Source organism: Rana temporaria, chromosome 7, assembly GCF_905171775.1.
Source record: "Rana temporaria chromosome 7, aRanTem1.1, whole genome shotgun sequence".
In the NCBI taxonomy this organism is placed as follows: Eukaryota; Metazoa; Chordata; class Amphibia; order Anura; family Ranidae; genus Rana; species Rana temporaria.
The window spans coordinates 99,142,763-99,161,760 of record NC_053495.1 but is presented as its reverse complement, the minus strand read 5'-3'; the positions used below and the strand labels follow the sequence as shown (position 1 = coordinate 99,161,760).

Sequence of the window (18,998 nt, the reverse complement as noted above, 5' to 3'; positions counted from 1 at the left end):
CCGCTGCCGCCGACTGTGTAATACGGGCGGGAACATTACAACTTTGAATCTCTGTTATGATTGGCGCCGCGCTGCGTATAGACACTCCCCCTCGCTCGGGATTGGACAGTTCACCCGAGCGAGGGGGGAGTGTCTACGCGTGGTGCGAATCATTACAGCTATTCAAAGCTGTAATGTTCCCGCCCGTATTACACAGTCGGCGGCAGCGGGGATGCGGCGAATGGCGGCGGATTACGGCGTTTCGTGGCGGCGGGCGGCGGCAAGTATTCTATTTATGTATCGGGGCGGGGTATCGGCGTCTGAGTACCGCCGAAAAAACTCGGAATCGGTCCCGATACCGATACTAGTCAGCCACCAATTCTGCAAGTTCCCACTTAAAAAGATGGGAGGCCTGTAATTGTTATCATTAGGTATACCTGAACTAGGAGAGACACAATGTGGAAACAAATCCAGACAGACAATCATATTGTCGGATTTGGAAAGAATGTATTTGCAAATTATGGTGAAAAAATAAGTATTTGGTCACCTACAAATAAGATCTCACCCCGTGGGGTCAAAATGATCACAAGAACGGTGAGCAAAAATCCCAGAACCACACGGGGGGACCTAGTGAATGACCTGCAGAGAGCTGGGACCAACGTAACAAAGGCTACCATCAGTAACACACTATGCCGCCAGGGACTCAGATCCTGCAGTGCTAGACGGGTCCCCCTGCTTAAGCCAGTACATGTCCGGGCCCGTCTGAGGTTTGCTAGAGAGCATTTGGATGATCCAGAAGAGGATTGGGAGAATGTCATATGGTCAGATGAAACCAAAGTAGAACGTTTGTTAGAAACACAACTCGTCGTGTTTGGAGGAGAGAGGGAATGCCGAGTTGCAACCAAAGAACACCATACCTACTGTGAAGTGGGGGTGGCAAAATCATGCTTTGGGGCCATTTCTCTGCAAAGGGAACAGGACAACTGATGTACATGAGAGAATGAATGGAGCCATGCATCGTAAGATTTTGAGTGCAAACCTCCTGCCATCAGCAAGGGCATTGAAGATGAAACATGGCTGGGTCTTTCAGCATGACAATGATCCCAAACACAACACCCGGGCAACGAAGGAGTGGCTTTGTAAGAATTCTTTCCAAATCAGACAGATAATGTGATTGTCATCATAGGTATACCTCAACTATGAGAGAGACAAAATGTGGAAACAAATCCAGACAATTACAGGCCTCTCATCATTTTAAGTGGGAGAACTTGCACGATTGGTGGCTGACTAAATACTTTTTTATATAAATTATTTATACATACATACATGCATACATACATACATACCCTTACCTGGGTGATCAAAGTTAAACTGGCCTTTCAGCGCCTTGCTTTTCTGCTCCGGAGTCAGAATTCGATAAAAACTGTCCTGACTCAACATGACAACTTGCTTCTGATGATGGTCCACCTCATTTTGTCCCAGAAGCTGTACAATCTTGGAGCAAACAGACGACTGGAAAAAAAAAAAAAAAAAAAAAAAAAATTATATTAAAAAGAGGAGAGAATTTATTGGGACTTTTATATGAGGCAGTGACACTGTCAATTACCTCCATCCCTGTTAATTGTATAAAAAGGGGAGCAAAAAAGAGCGGGACTTTAAATGAAGTACACGCGGGAAAAGGTTGAAATAGTAGAAAATTAGAATATCTATGAGTTGTATAATTTAATACTTTCACATAATGTATCGTACATAACCATAACATTATTGAAGAAATTCATAAAATACAATATTAGATATTATATATTTTAGTTAATATCAACAGAAATGCAAAGGAATGATGAAGATAAAAATGCATAAACTTTTAAGGAAAGGTTGAAATAGTTCAGAACAAAAACCAGGGTACGCAAACACATATTGCAATATGGGGTACTGTAATGACACATGATTGGAGCATAAAGTTGTTAGCTCTACGAGTTTCGCAACTTTTTGTCGCTCATCAGGAGCAGAGATGCATTGCGTTTCTGTAAAGACAAAACCACATTTTTAGGCTAACATTCTGGGGACAGTGAGCAATGGTCAAAGTCCCAGTTGGAACTCACCGGGTAGCCCTGTGTAGCTGGCATGGAAGTCGGTCCAAACGAACCCCAAAAGGCTTAAATAGCTCCTGCCAGGGACTGAGGCAGGGTGCTGCACGACAGACAGCTTCCCACATACAACGGGGCGCATCCAGGATGGGCAGGCATTAGGCAAGAAGTGACATGTGGGCATGGGTCAAGGATGATGACTGCAAGTGAGAAGAGTGCAATTAAGTAGGCAAATAATGTTGAAAAAAAAAAAAAAATATATATATATATATATATATATATATATATATATATATATATATATATATATATATATATATATATATACACACACACACACACACACACACACACACACACAGTGCATAAAAGAATGAAATCAATCAAAATTGAAATGAAACTGGGCAAGTGTGAGTGAGAAAAGATGTGAGGATTGAGGAAAAAAAGTTACCCGGCAGATCAATATATGATGCGTGTAAGCTGTGAGGTGCAATGAGCCGAATGCCTGAACCACCCAAAGGAAGCGTCCCTATATAGGCGCCGCCGTTAAAGACCCATGCCTACGTCATGCTCGCGAGGAGATGGGGAGGAGGGGCGCCTTCCCCACTTACCCAAATACACTACCCATGCTTCTCGTAGCGGTCATACTAAACAGCCACAAGAAGACAAGCTCCATGTGCGGCAGAGAAGGCGTGACGTCGACACGCAGTGCCCGCCCACACATCAGAGTGGCGTGAGAAGGGGGGGACGGGGACGTAGACAGTGTGTGTCACAGCCCCCGGGCGTGAGCAAAGCCAGCGGGGGGCAGGTACACACCAACAACCATAGCCAGAAACAAAAGATGGGACCCGTGAAGAATAAGAGATGACCTGGAGAAGCCAAAAAATTCAAAGCCATATTAAATAACTAATCAGAATGTATATATAAACACCGGACGAACAAACAAAAGGGGAACAAATTTGTAAAGATTAATGTCCCCAGAATGTCAGATGCCCCGAACCAACCTAAAATGTGGTTTTGTCTTTACAGAAACACAATGTATCTCTGCTCCTGATGAGCGACAAAAAGTCGCAAAACGTGTAGAGCCAACAACTTTATGCTCCAATCATGTGTTATTACAGTACCCCATATTGCAATATGTGTTTGCGTACCCTGGTTTTTGTTCTGAACCATTTCAACCTTTCCTTAAAAGTTAATGCATTTTTATCTTATCATTCCTTTGCATTTCTGTTGATATGAACTAAAATATATCCATATAGGTATCCATTATTGTATTTTATAAATTTCTTCAATAATGTAATAAAGTTACCGTATTTATCGGCGTATAACACGCACAGGCGTATAACACGCACCCTAACTTTAAGAGGGAAGTTTCAGGGAAAAAAAACTTCCAAAGCCCCCTGCGTATAACACGCAGGCACAGTTTACCCTCCATTTTCAGGGTAAAAAAGTGAGCGTTATACGCCAATAAATACAGTATGTACGATAGATTATGTGAAAGTATTAAATGCTTATACAACGAATAATAGATATTCTAATTATTTTCTACCATTTCAAAATTTTCACGCACCTACTTCATTTAAAGTCCCGCTCTTTTTCACTCCCCTTTTATACTAAAATCGCTTGCCGACCAGAAAAAAAAAAAAAAAAAAAAAAAAAAAAAGGACGTTGGAAGGAAAGCTGTGTGGGTGGGTGACTTTTTTCAAATAGGGTTTTTCTGAGCGCCCCGCAAAAAAAAAAAAAAGACGGATGCCAGGACAGACACAGGTGCTCACAAGTAAAGAGCCATGTGTGCAGGGGTGACCCTGGGACCCGCCCCCCCAATATCCTGTGAGAAGGGATGGAGATCGACAATTGATCAAATAGGTCAAGAACCCACCCACTTGTAGACATGGGTGAGCACCTTCTTGGCAAAGGTTTGCCGACCCTTGCCCAATAGGCAGTTTGCTGCAATCAATGGCCTGAGCAAGAAATTTATGAAGCTGTGATCTGAGAGCTTCACTGGCGATCTGGGTCAGAATTCACCCTCCCCGATTCACCATCTCAGAGGTGGTGAAGCGGGGAGTGAAGTGGGAATCCCGGGGGTTCTGAGGAGGAAGGAACATTTTTAACTTCCTTCTACCTCGTTCTGACCCCCCCCCCAACACTGTAACCATGTCCCCCTGTAATATTTATGTGTAAAAAAAAAATGATTATATATATATATATATATAAAAAAAAAAAAAAAAAAAAAAAAAACACACACACACACACACACACACACACACACACACGTGGATTCAACCAGAAAGCCTTGCGCGACTACCTTTAAAGCCCCCTGACTTTGCCCAAATGTCCAGTATGATATCGACCTTTGTCTGGAATAATAGGAGACTGAGAATTGTGCTTAGATTGTTGAGCTGCCCGAGAGAAGCAGGAGCCCTCACAGATATTTAAAAGTATTATAGAGCCTCCTTCAGAGGATACTTAACTGGCACTTCCACACTCAATCCAAACAATCGGTCTCCCTAGAAAAATATATGGCAGGCAGAAACTTGTCCTATGCCCTGTGGCTGGCCCGGGGTTACAGAGGGCCGTCTGATTTTACCTCCCCACAGACGATCCAGGCTCTTGGATCCTGGGAATCGCCTCAATGCCAATCTAACACTGGCGCCCCCCAGTGTCCCCACTAGGAGGTCATCTATGGTTCCCGCCTGGAGAACAGGCGGCCTTTTTCAGCCCTTGGGTAAATGATGGTAGCATCAGTTGTGATAAACGTATGCAAGATGGTAAGTTGGTACCCCTGGAAACCCTCCAAGACCGGACTGGGAGTTTTCCCCCCATGGACTTTTAGCGCTCTAGGCAACTTAAAAAAAAAAAAAAAAAAAAGACACAGGGAAGTACCATACGGGATATCTCTACCCTCATGCCCGTCGATAACCTCTTCATAGCAGAGGTACCGGTCCCACACATGGTCTCTGAACTTTACCACCTGCTTAGTTCCGCTGCTTCAGTAGTGAAGCCTACATACGTCAGGGCCTGGGAACAGAACTTGGAGACGGTTTTAACCCCCACTCAATTATCTTCCCTCTACCAACTCATTCGATCTAGCGCCATCGACTCCCAGACGCAGGAAACAAACTACAAAATACTGCTGCGCTGGTACCGTGTACTGGTGGAACTAGCAAGAAATCTACCCATCCACGTCAGATCGATGCTGGAGGGGCTGCGGTCACAGAGCCACCCTTTTGCACATTTGATGGGACTGCCCGGTGATTAGACCCTACTGGGAAGACATCAAGTCCCAGATTAAAGAGATTACAAGCATAGACCTCCCCCTCTCTCCGGTTCACTTCCTGCTACACATTCCTCTCCTTGCCAGTGAGCCAGTACAGCAAACGTGTGCTGCCTCGCTTACTGAATGCAGCCAAATGGCTACTTCCAATATATTGGAAGCGCCCAAAAACTCCAGGTAGGGAGGAGTGGCGCAAGGCGAGTGACATCAGGGAGGCAGAGGATTGGATTGCCACCTTCAGGGGTACCCGGAACCACTTCTTTGCAACTTGATCGAACTGGACTGCACATGTCTCAGATCAAAGTCATGTGTCCTCCAACTTGGAAGTGGCCCTGTTGGAGCCATACCACAAAAAGACAGCCTCAAGGTTCACATGTGGGTACAGAGGGTTGAAATGTACTAGAACACCTCACGGTCATTTAGCCGATAGCGGGAGTTGGGACGAGAAGTTTCTTTCTAGCTATCCAGTATGTGCCGAGATGCCGACGGGGCCCAGAGTGGAGGAGGAGCTGGATGTGAGATTCCAGGTATGTTCCAGTCCATCTCCCTCTTTTTCACCAACCTTTTCTATTTATATGTTTCAACCTGCCAGGGCCATATGTCTAAAAGAGGCCCACCTGTTAAGCACCAGGTGATGGGTGAGATGCGGGGGGAGAGCATAGCTGGAGGTATTTATTTAGTCGCCCCCCTTCTCTCGCACACATCGTCCGGCTTACCCTCTAATCTATACGATACACTCCAATTTACTTATTGTAAGCTGGTTTGCTTAAAACACACACACACGCACAATAACTCCTCAGATGATAATTTCATCCCACATTCAACAATCAGGCGGTTAGGGCTCGGCTCACTCGTTGTGTGGGTGGGGACCTCGCCGCCGACCCATTATCCGACTAATGAATCCTATACCTTTGGTTGATATATAAAAAAAAAAAAAAAAAAAAAAAAAGTGTGAATGTCTTATTTATATTTTGTATGGGACAAAAAAATAAATGACTGGTGTATTACTTGACATCTATACCTTTAGTAAATGTTTGAGATGTACTGCCCTGTCTGTCTTTCATAAATAAAGATTATACAAAATAAAAGCCCCCTGACAACAAGGCACTAGACGCCACTTCAACCAATTGGGACTGATGAAGCAGATCCAATAATCATAGTCACCAGATATCTGCCCTCAGAAGGTATGGAATAAAGATCTCCAGAACTGTTCATTTTAGTTGGACTGACCTGTTGCAGTGGGACCATGCCCTTTATGGCTTGACAGACGTGTAGCAGTGACTAAACCATGCTCTATAAGGCTAGGTTCACATCTATGCACGTGCAGTTGTTGCATTTGGAGTCCTGCTTCCCAGATCATGCAGTTTCTCCCCCCCCATGCACAATTTATGCATTTTTGGGATGCGTTTATAATGCTAGGAGGAAGTGTGTTGTGATGAAAAAAAATGCACAAAAACTGCATGCACACGCATTTTCCTGCGTTTGTAATACAATTCCATTGAAGTCCAAAAAGTAGTTTCCTATAAATTTACAAAACAGCCTTAGTGGAAGATCCACTTTAATGTTAATAGCCTGGGCACATACTTTAAAACAAACACTGACAAAATATTTCAGAAACAAGAACTAAAAAGTGAACTTGCTAGTTATTTAAGTATTGCAAAATCTTAGAGTTACCAGAGCTCATTTTCTAAAATTCTTTCAATTCCTCCTCATTCAGCGATTTTATCTGACCATTTTCTTTCAGCTGCAAGTTATCACAAGCCAAGCACACTAAGGTTGTATTCACACTGCAGCACGCTCAGACTCAAAAGGCAAGAGTCCGATGCGTCACCATTGAGTTTCAAGTCCGATTTCCGCCTAAATTCGGACCGAAAGATGCACAGGGTTCCTGTGAAATTCGCACCTGAGCCGCTGCGATGCATGACCCAGCTCCATAGAGAGCCGTTCACAACCTTCTGCTATGCGAGATTGTGTGAACCCAGCAGAATTTTAGAAAGTAAAAGCGTTGTTGGAAGACAACTTGTCCAGTTTCAGGTTTTTACAATCACATGTTAACCTTTCTAAGCAATAAGTCATTAGCCCTCCAAGTACGATCTTTATTACATGCTTACCTTGTTCCATCTCATATCTGAAGGTCCACTTGGGAAGCCAACAAACCGCTGTTCTAGTCAATGGTACTGACCATGTGGTCAGTGTGCATAGGAAAAGCTGCTCAGCAAAGGAAGATCATAGCAATTGCTGCAGTAAGCCCAGTGTATATGGACACCAAGTTGTACAGTCACATACAGTATGTGTACCTTTGATAGAACATGTAGTAGACCGCCCCTGCTCTACCTCAACCATTTGCCAAATTTCAATGTATTGATCCATATAGGCGACTTATGCCTCATTACTATCCTACAGAACTGTTAATAGGTAGTAAAATTTCTGATAGTGACCAGGATAATTGTGCAGTATCAAAAAGTGAATGACCTGTGACAAGGATATTGTTGTGCAATTTCAAAAGTGGAATATAGCGATATCAGTGCGAACAGTCTTTTCTGGGTGAAAAAAAATTGCTGTTGTGCTCTGTGTCCCATAGATGTCAGAACATCCACCTCCTGGGAGTAGTGAATGATCCAAACGCACTGAATGTGTTAGATTGCTTCACCATACAGCAAGAGGAGTCTGTTGTGCTTGTGGGTCATTAAGGGGACCACTTCCCAATACAATATCCTCTGGTAGTTCCCTCTGTTGGATTACCTTCGGTGGTGACTCCAAAGCTCCAGGCACAAAGGAATATGCAGCAGGCAGTATATACAATTGTGCTCATAAGTTTACATACCCTGGCAGAAGTTATGATTTCTTTGCCATTTTTCAGAGAAAAACTTTTCACTCATGGTTCGTGTTTGGCTGAAGCCATTTAATAGTAATCAATTGTTTAGTCTTTTTTAAAAAAAAATAATCACAACAGAAACTACCCAAATGACCCCGATCAAAAGTTTACACAACCCAGTTTTTAATACCGCGTATTTCCCCTTTAACATCAAAGACAGCTTGAAGTCTTTTGTGGCATTTGTGAAGGAGGCTCTCCATCTTCTCAGATGTAAAGCTGCTCTTACCTCTTGGAAAAAAAGCATCCAGCTCCTATAAATTCTAGGGCTGTATGAACCACACGGTTGAGATCTCCAGAGTGCCTCAATGACCTTGAGGTCAGGAGACGGAGATGGCCACTCCAGAATCTACACTTTATTCTGCTGTAGCCAATGACAAGTCGACTTGTTTTGGAATATTGTCAATGTTGAAATGTTCAATGTGCAGCTTCCTGGTTGATGAATGCAAAATGTTCCTCCGGTATTTGACAACGTACTGCATTCATCTTGCCATAAATTTTGACCAAATTTCCTGTGCCTTTGTAGTTCACACATCCCCAAAACATCAGCGATCCACCTCTGTTTCACATTAGAAATCCCCATGCTTGAGAAAGGAGCGCTGCCGTTCTTTCACCAATAGCGAGCCATCTCTGAAACACGTTGCACGTCTGACGTCATAGCCCGGCGCAGTGCTCTGTTGTACTGCCCAAGCCTTGTTCTGGCCTCTGATTAAATGGCCATGTCTCACCACCACACTAAGGAAGTCGGATGACCTTTGCCAGCCACAGCACGGCCAGCCCTGACATCTAAGCCGCTCACTTAAACTCGTTTAAAATTTTTGGAACCCATGCCAGATGGACTTTTCCTGACTGTGGTATGACAAACCTGGTCCTCTGAAGGAGACCTGCCGTGTTGAGCTATCCCACGCATTCCTGCCTAGGATTTGATGTGGTCCCAGACAGACTTACTGCAACTTGCAGTCCCATCCCATCTCTTGAGCAAAGCTGTGAATCGTGAACTCAACTCTACATTCCCCCATGTGAGTGGATATTATTGTTTATTAAATATTTTATTGATACATACTAAGAGCCCATTCACACAGGGGCAACACGACTTTCAGCGTGACTTTGGGAGGCAACTTGAACACGACTTGAGTATGAATCACAACGCGACTTGGGGCGACTTCCCTACGTGACTTGAAGTCGCCTACAGAAGGGGGGGGGGGGGAACTTCACACCAAATTTTAAATTAAAAAAAAAAAAAAAAACTGGCATGGGTTCCCCCCTCCAAGAGCATACCAGGGCCTTAGGTCTAATATGGATTGCAAGGGGAACCCCATAAGCCAAAAACCGGTGTGGGGGTCCCCCCCAAATCCATACCAGACCCTTATCCGAGCACGCAGACCGGCCGGTCAGGAAAGGGAGTGGGGAGGAGCGAGTGCGCACCCTCCTCCTGAATCGTACCATGCGGCATGCCCTCAACATGAGGGGGGGTGGATGCTTTGGGGCAGGGGGTGCCCTGCGGCCCCCCCACCCTATGTTGATGGGGACAAGGGCCTCTTCCCGTCAACCCTGGCCTTTGGTTGTCGGGGTCTGCGGGGGGGGCTTATCGGAATCTGGGAGCCCCTTTAGTAAGGGGGCCCCCCACCCTATGTGAATGAGCATGGGGTACATCGTACCCCTACCCATTCACCTGGGGGGTAAAAAGTGTCAAGAATAAAAACACACTAGACAGGTTTTTAAAGTAGTTTAGGCAGCTCCGGGGTTCTTCTGACTTCGGGGGTCTCCCGACTTCTCCCGGGCACCACCGCTGTCTTCTTCCAGCTCTTTTATCAGTAGTAACCCGGTCTTCCCCCTTATGTCGTCACCACCCGGAGCATGCTGAAACTGTGACGTCATAAGAGGCCAATATAAATCGTTGCGCACCGCACACCCGGCATTACAGCGGGAGAGAGCATCAAGTCAACATCAAAGAGGGAAGAAGGAGACGCAGAAGACCAGGCCCCCGCTGGCAAAAAAAAAAAAAAAAGAAGAGCGGTGGTGCCCGGCAGAAGGGAGAAAGAACCGAAAAGTGGGAGAAGAGATCCGAGAAGTCGGAAGACCCCGCCCCCCCCCCAAAGTCGGAAGGGAGAAGACCGTGCCCCCTCTGGTAATAGAGCTGGAAGAAGACAGAGGTGATGCCCGGCAGAAGGGAAAAGTCAGACGGCCCCCAAAGTCAGAAGACCCCCGGAGCTGTCTAATAAACTATAAAACCCTGTCTAGTGCGTTTTTATTCTTGACACTTTTTACCCCCCCCCCCAGGTGAATGGGTAGGGTTACAACCCCATACTCATTCACATAGGCTGGAGGGCCGGGATCTGGGGGTCCCCTTATTAAAGGGGGCACCCAGATTCCGATAAGCCCCCCGCCCGCAAACCCAGACAACCAACAGCCAGGGTTGTGGGAAGAGGCCCTTGTCCCCATCAACATGGGGACAAGGTGCTTTGGGGTGGGGGGCCGCAGGGCGCCCCTCTGCCCCAAAGCACCCACACCCCCATGTTGAGGGCATGCCGCCTGGTACGGTTAAGGAGGGGGGCGCTCACTCCCACCCCCTTCCTGACCGGACTGTCTGCGTGCTCGGCTAAGGGTCTGGTATTGATTTGGGGGGGACCCCCAAGACGTTTTTTGGCATATGGGGTTCCCCTTGAAATCCATACCAGATCTAAGGGTCTGGTATGCTCTTGGAGGGGAAACTATGCCATTGTGGAGTTCCCTTGTGGGAGTGAGAGGCTTGCGACGTGGAGGCGACTTCCATTGAAATCAATGGCTACAAGTCGGATTGAAGTAGTACAGGAACCTTTTTTCAAGTGACTGCAGTAGTGTGCATTAAGACGGCTCCATTCACCTACATTGATTTCTTCATGCAGCGCGACTTGAGGCGACCTGAAGTCGGATCCCAAGTCGGACCTGTGTGAATAGGCTCTCAGAGGCGTCCCTCTGTTTTGTTTTATACAATTCAACTACCTTTTCCTGCAGATTCTTTGATAATAAACCTACCATAAAAAATAAAAAAAATAAAGTTATACTGATCATTGTTTTTGTCAGTGGGCAAACATACAAAAATCAGCAGGGATCAAATAATCGATGTACAAAAAAAATAAATAAAAATAAATTAACCCCAAAGAGTTACTAGAATAAAAAAAGTTTCACTACTGAGGTGAGCTAAAGCATTCAGTTTCATAACACTGCAGCAACAGGAAGCGGGAAAAGACATTCCCATGCACTGTGCATGCTTTTGTTTTGAAGCAGATATTCATTAAAGACCACAAAGCAAACATCACCCTTATCTACAACAACATTTTCTCTGAAAGCCAGTGAGAGTGGTCAGCATGTGGTATGCTAGTAGTGATGTGCCACTAAGGCAAGGTATTTATTACTCATCAACTGAGCCAAGATACTGTTCTCTGGCACATGAATCTGTACAGCGCCACCAGCATTTTAAGTGTCACTAAACCATAATGTCACACCAGCATACAGCAATACAACAATAACATGTCTTATGCTTCATTTACACCAGTACTCCTACATTTATCTTTTTAAAAACCCATGTCATCTGGAAAGAATAAACACTTTTTTTGCCTCCAAGATCATTTTTTTTATTGCATTTAGATGTACCTGCTTTAACCCTCATACTGCCACTGCCATTTAGACTTGGGCACCTTTCACATAAGCAGATTGTTCAGGTCTGCATGCAAGACAGATCCATTTTCATCCGATCCCTCAGAGGAGAGCAGAGCTCTGGCAGGTCCGTCCCTGCACAGTAAGCAGAGACAGGTCTGTCATCCACCAGCTCAGCGGTGATCAATGGAGCAATCCCTGCTGAGCAAGCGGAGTCCATCAAAAGGAAAGGGAGACATTTACACACTGTAGCTGCCAGCAGTGTACAAACATGTGTAAACGTTAAGATACAGCATTCCCCCCTGCTGGACCACACATCCTCAACATGTGGGGTGTGGGGGCTCTGCTCCCAAAAAAACACCATGTTGATAGGGACTGGGAACAAGGCCAAGTCAGATCAGTAGACGACTTTCCTAGGGAACCATCATTTTTGAATAGGAGGCAGAGAAACGCTGCAAATAGCCAATGTGACTAAACGCTTTTGCAGCTAGTTTTTGCCAACATCCAGCATACATGAGGCCTAAGAAGATCCATGATATTTAATTGAAAGGAGAAGTCCAGCCAAAGCTTGTTTGGCTGTACTTCCCTTATGGATCACAGTAGTGTCGTTGGTTTTGCACTCCTCTGACCCGTTTTTAGCAGAGAGTGGATTGAAGTCCGCTCTCTGCTGACATCACAGATATCAGTTGAGACACCGCGTCACCCCAACAATGGGAGTCTGGATCCACCAGGTGCTTGGACTGACACACCGCTGGGAGTGTCAATACAAAGTTAATGACACCCCCAGATCTGTCTGCACATTGCAGTGCAAACTGCCAATTCGGACAGAAATCAGATCGCATAGATGTGAACACCCATGCAATTTGACTCTGGTGCAGGCCAAAAAAAAAAAAGGGGGGGGGCTCTAGTGAGCGAGTGAATTTGGTCCGAATGCGATACGAATTCAGCGAGTTAACATCGCGTGAGATTTGCACATCGCACCAAAAAAAAGTACTTACTAGTTTACTGTAACATACATTTCATCTGCACACTCTGATCAAACCAGTAATTCCAGATGTCCGTGTGCCTGCTAAATAAACTGTGCATGCATTCCCATTTACTCAAGGCTGGTCCCTCCCACAAGTTACTCATGTCAAGGACCAGCATCAAATGCTGAAGCTTGGGGGCAGTTTTTATGTGCTGGATGTATTGTAATGCACTGCGGTAGTCCATATTGAGAGTTTGCATATGAGGGCGACTACGTTTCCACATAAAGAGTAAACATGTGGAGTAAAACTAGCCACCCACATTAAAGAAGTTGCAGATGTGCAGATTTTGAATCCATTATTTTTTTTTATAGACATGCTGTCAGAAGCTGCCATAAGAAGGCACTACTTGTAGTTCTCAAAGGAGTACAAGAAAACTAATCGGCACACTAGTAGTCCGTCCCATCTTCCTGCAACTCTAAAACCGACAGCCTGTACAGAGGTACATGCACAAAGCAGTAGGAAAAGTCTGCAGGAGCCGACATTGTACCCGCAATGCACTGACATGCAGGGGTTCTTCTCCCTTGCAGCAACTGTCAAACTTAAAATAGTCTCCACCATTACGATACAGGTTTATTGAATGTAGTTAAATTCCTTTAATGTTCATTTGTCTTGCAAACTTCAATAAAAAATAAAATAAAAGTGGTCTCTTTAAAAAAAACAGCCAGTTCACACTGTTTGATGGCCGCAAAGTAGGGCATGTTTAGCTTTTAAAATGGCACCACGGCCTTGTGGTTGGACTTCCTGTCCTCTGACTAGTATAAACAGCCAGCGCAGGGTTTATAGACTTTTTTAGATGTGTACCAAATCTGTGCTTTCATGCTACAATCAACCAGGGAATTGTTAGATTGTATTTAGCCTAAGAGTTTTGATTGTGCCGATACGGTTTTCTGGGAGAACGGAGAGGCGGTAATTCTCTCCACCATTGTTGTAGACTCGTAATCTTCCATATCGCTCTCTTGTACCTCTTCACGGATCTCCCTCACTTCTCACATTCCCTTAGTAGTGCTTCCCGCATGGTTTAGCAATTTTGTTATGGATATTATCCCATCTGAAATGTAGGTTCCTGGTATAGCCGTGTCATGGATAACCCTAAAACTTCAAGTTGAGAATGTTATACCATTTCTTTTTTTTTCCCATCCATAACACAACACTGGCACCTTCGACACATGGTACAGTATTTTTGGTGGCTGCAAACGCACACAATTGTTAGCGTTTAGTTTGCCATTAACAAATAAATGCAACTAAAGACCCTTATTGTTCACACGCGGTGCGTGAAATGCACGTTTCCGCACATTCCGTAAATTGGCCTCCACAAAGATACATGAATGAATAAACCATAAGTTCCATCTTTCACCGTGGCAGACAGACTTGTAGTTCTCAATGTAACACAAGAGTGGCGATCATTTGTAGTCCATCGACATTTCTGCCAGATCTCTTAACCGAAAGCCTGCAAAGGACAACGCTAAAGAGTCTGCAGGGCCCCGGCATTCTACCTGCAATGCTTTGCAGGCTCACTTACAAAACAATACAAACATACATTTTGATTTTTACAAATATACGTGCATTAAAAAAAATTGGCAAAAGGTTGAAATCCTTGAAATGGCTGTAAGTGGGTGCTAATAAAAGGCCATGGCAAACAATTCCTGGATTTTAAAAGCACAACAAATGTCTGTGCCTGTGTTTCGTCAGATTAGGCCACCCGTCAGAAAGCGCAACAGCAATGATGTTTCGTCTCCGCCATCTTGCTACAGCCTCACACTGCTCCACAGTAAGGATACAATGAGAAGGGGGCAAGCGGACATCTTGTTACACCCACCAGAGTTTTGCATTTTACACTTTATAACAGTAAACTGAGTTTATATAGTGAAATACAGTACTTAGAACTCCATCTGACTGTTTAGATGTTGAATTTTAAAAGCAGCGGCAAGCCTGCTGATAATCAGACAGAACTTTACATGTTGAATTTTAAAAGCAGCAAACAGTCACACGAAGTTCGAAACACTATTTCACTATATAAACTCAGTTTATATGCAGGTAAAGCAAGATGGCAGCGACAAAACGTCACTTCCGTAACATATTCTGGCGGGTCACCAAATCTGATGAAACACCTGCAACAAATTTATGCAGCGGTCAGAAACAGATGGGGCAACACTGAGGCCGGAACGTACAAACTAGACACTCCATCTTCAACGCAGCTTCAAACCCCCCCCGTCACAATTGTTTTTTTAAGAAGCAGTTGGCTGTGCAGATGCCAGCGCCATAGCCACCAATGATTCATCCAGCTGCCAGCTTGGAGATTCTTGTCATTGTTCAAATATGGCCTTTGCCAAACGGCATCACCATTATCCCGTGACTTTGTTTACACTTATCTGCCAGCCAGGGAATTGCCTGAATGAGTGGGGCAGATGATGATGCACTGGTTGGCAAGCAGGGATGGACTGGCCATTGAGACTACAAGGAGTTTCCCGGTGGGCCGGCTTCAGTGACAGCGGACCGCCGCCCCCTCCGCTCCTCTGTCTCTCCCTCCCCGCAGCGCTCACCTGAGGGGGGGGGGGAGAAACAGAGAAGCGGGGGGGGGGGAGCAGGGGGGAGGGGGACAGACAGCTGACTCAACAGCTATGGCCTGGAAATTTCTCACTTTCTAATCTTATACCATAAGGGGGGGGGCACCAAACTGATTCTTTGCCCCGGGTGAAATAATGTCTAGCTTCCCCACTGGTACTGCCTATAAGAGTACCAGCTGCTCTACTCTAATAAAGTAGAATGGCTAGTGAAGGGGGAGAGGGGGCTTGGGTGGCTGGGTGCAGGAGTTGTCCGGCCGCCATGGGAGAGACCTGTCAAAGTGGGCCAGTCTGGATGAAGTCCAGGGCCAACTTTTTGTCCCAGTCCAGCCCTGTTGCCAAGAGGGAAGTGCCTGCCAGCTTCATAGCAACCAAGGAGCCCTGTGCAAGAATCTGTCACACTACTGTCCGCTTCCCAGCACATGCCACACTGAGCGCCGACATCTCTGTACACCAGATTAGAGTTACCAACAAAAATGACAACAATTATCTCCTGCGCATAAGTGAAATAACCCAATAGGAAGTGTAATTCCGTTGTAGGACTGGATATAGTTTGTGAAGCCTTGCTGCCCTCTAAAACTGGGGCTGTCCACAATCCACTGAAAAAAAAAAAAAAAAAAGACAGAGGGCGCACTTGCCTAGTGCATTATCCCACAAAATTGTACTAAAAAAAAAAAAAAAAAGCGTAATTAATAACTACTCACAAGCATAGTTAGTATTAGCACACATCGGGCCACTCTGTGGCTAAACATTCCCAGACTGGCCGATGACTCTTAAGGGGGACCTCACCAGGGTCCCTGCAGCTGACGCGTTTCTAAAGCATGTCCTCCCATCAGAGCCCTAATGATCCAGTGCTCTGATGAACACCACCATACTGTGTCAGCCTAACAGGACCCTGGTGAGGTCCTCCCTCAGCGCCTTTTCTCAAACTCTTTTTTCAAATCAAGACACCTTTTAAAATTATGGGCAGGCTTGAGGGACCCCAATCTTAAAACCTAATGGAATAGCTTTACACAATGCAGCAACAGCCACATGTAGGACAACAGTAAGCCCAGGTTCACACTGGGTACGATTTGCTTTGATTTGAGATGCGATTTCACATGTGAAATCGCATCTCAAATCGGCGGCATTTGCCGGCAATGACACCGTCCCAAACGGTGCGACGCCGCATCGATTTCAAAAAGTAGTTCCTGTACTACTTTTTGCGATTTCGGGCCGCGATTTAAATAGACATCTGTGCAGAAACCTGCACAGATGTCTCTTAAATCGCGGCCGAAATCGGGACTGCCGGCGGGAGTGAAGCCGCGCGGGTTCAGCTGAACTCGCACGGCTTCACTCCCGCAGCCCAGTGTGAACCAGGGCTTAAGGTATATTATTCTTCCAAAGCAAAATACACTTTTGCACACTGGTAGTGACTAGTATTTCAATGTTTCTCTCCTCCCCATCAGCTAATGTCACGTTGTGCTGAGAGACAGAGGAGGGTCAAACAAGGATGCTGTGCAGATGACAGACATCCTCCTTAGTAACTGATAAGATCATTGGTTGTTAGGAAGCCGATGTCATTGGTTGTTGGGAAGCCAGTGTCTAGAAAGTCATAATGGTGCACAATAAAAACCTGTGGCTTTGTGTAAGGGAGCCCTCATCCACACGCTGGTTTGTATACAATATTTGATAATTTTTAGGCATTTGGCCAAGGCAGCCCCTGAGGAAACCTCAAGGCACCCTGGTTGAAAAATGCTGGTCTAGTCATCGGCCAGGCTGGGAATGATTAGCCACAGAGAATGGCCCGATGTGTGCCAATACTACCTATGCTTGTGTGCCAATACTACCTATGCTTGCGAGTAGTTCTTATGCATTACACTTTTAAATAACATTTTGTGGGATAATGCACTAGGCCAGTGCGGCTCAGGCTTGTATTTGTTTTTACCAGATTAGAATTGATCTGATCACTGCCAGTTTTCGAATTGATGATTCTTCTTAAACCTGTTGCAACACATTCTTAAAGATGCCAAAAAAATAAACTAGAATGTGTCAGAACCATTAACTGCCTCTGGGCTTCCCTGAATTAGACCCAGGCCATTTTAAAAAAAGGGATTTTACCGGCAGTAACGCAAATGCTGTATGGAATTCCCCCACGCCACCGGGGTGGGATCACACGTGTCAGCTCAGCAGGTGCCCCGGCATCTGTCACAGGCCTGGAATCCATTTCTGGATGGACTCATTTATATCCTTATCACTGACCCCAACCCGGAAAGGTTGGGACGTACTCCCATTAGAAGAAGATGGGCCACATGGCAGCAGATTTCTTCAATCCCAACATTGGAAAGGGTTAACCCCATCCTCCCCCAGACACAGCATGTCACCCACATTGGTGGAGCGATGTACAGAGTGGACTGTCTGGTCACCTTCTCATTGGAAGCCTGTGATTTTTCTAGACCTAGAATGGAGGATCTATGGGGGGGGGTGCCTCCTCCATCATAAAATCATAAACAATGACTAACATGACAAGGCTGGACCAGATGGCGCTCTCCTCATCCTCCCCGGATGTCGCACACGTTAGCAGAGGCGCAGATTAAGCCGGTCACGTGTCCGCCGTGTGCGGACCCGCTATGAGGACCTGGCGGGGTTTCCTCCTCTATATTCATTGTCCCGGAGGATTGCAGTATACAGACAGAGCCATGCGGCCCCCCGTTATCGGTCACATTGATCTGTTATGGTCCCATCTGCTCCATGCAGTTTCCCCCTCCCCCATACATCCCTCTCACTCACTTTCCCGCTCGCCGTGCCGCCGCTGACCCCGATGAGGAATGGCGGCCCATTCTGTGGCGTGTGGTTGGGCAGCGCCAGCTCGCTGTCTCCTGCCATGCTTTCCTGAATCTCCAGCCTCCTTCTATGGCCGGTCCTGACTCACGTCTACTCTCTGTTCTGTCCGTCCCGCCTCCTCATGACGATATGAGCTGTCTTATTGGTGGAGGGGAGGGGGCCGGGCCATGTCCTGTACTGATGCTGGAAGGTGTGTGTCATCAATGGCTGGCCTCAGATCCTCCTCTACACTGAGGAAAGGGACACAGGAGCTTGCACTCTACCTATTCATAGCATCATAATACAAAACATAGCTGTTTTCCTCAGAGAGAATTAGAGCAAGTGTAGCGCCTGGTTACTTCTAAGAACCGGTGCTAATTTAAATTTGGAGGGGGTCAGAGAGTTTGTTGGCTCTGACCAGGCTAATTCGTTCAAATTTGGGTCTCTATCTCAGCTTGGCTGTGATGTGGGCTCATTCTGTAGATTCTGGGGTGCTGATATCACCCCAGGACGACAGGTGGCAGCAGTGGAGTCAAGGTTTGGGTGCTTTTCCCCAGCAGCCTATCAGGAGGGGTTTTCCTTGCTGTGCATGCTGGGGGAGGGTATTTATGAGACAGACGCCATTGATCTGGGTCTTCTTCCATTGTGGCACCCACCTTTAGGGTGACCATATCACGGCGAAATGGCCTTCCAGGCCGGGGTGCGCGTGCCACGCGGTGTTCCTGGTTCCGGGACCACGTTGGTCCTGAACATTTGAGCTGT

General features: G+C 45.9%; 1 protein-coding gene across 1 annotated transcript in view; it reads right to left on the bottom strand.

Moving 5' to 3' along the window:
- The window catches only part of UCK2 (uridine-cytidine kinase 2), a 51,425-nt gene extending 33,050 nt beyond the window's left edge, over positions 1–18,375 (bottom strand). The window contains exons 1-2 of the mRNA XM_040359743.1: positions 18,204–18,375; positions 1,332–1,491 (exon numbers count right to left, since the gene is read on the bottom strand). Of these exons, the coding sequence (XP_040215677.1) occupies positions 1,332–1,491; positions 18,204–18,299 (256 nt within the window). The 5' untranslated portion in view covers positions 18,300–18,375. The remainder of the gene's footprint in view (positions 1–1,331; positions 1,492–18,203) is intronic.
- Positions 18,376–18,998: the final 623 nt, after the last annotated feature.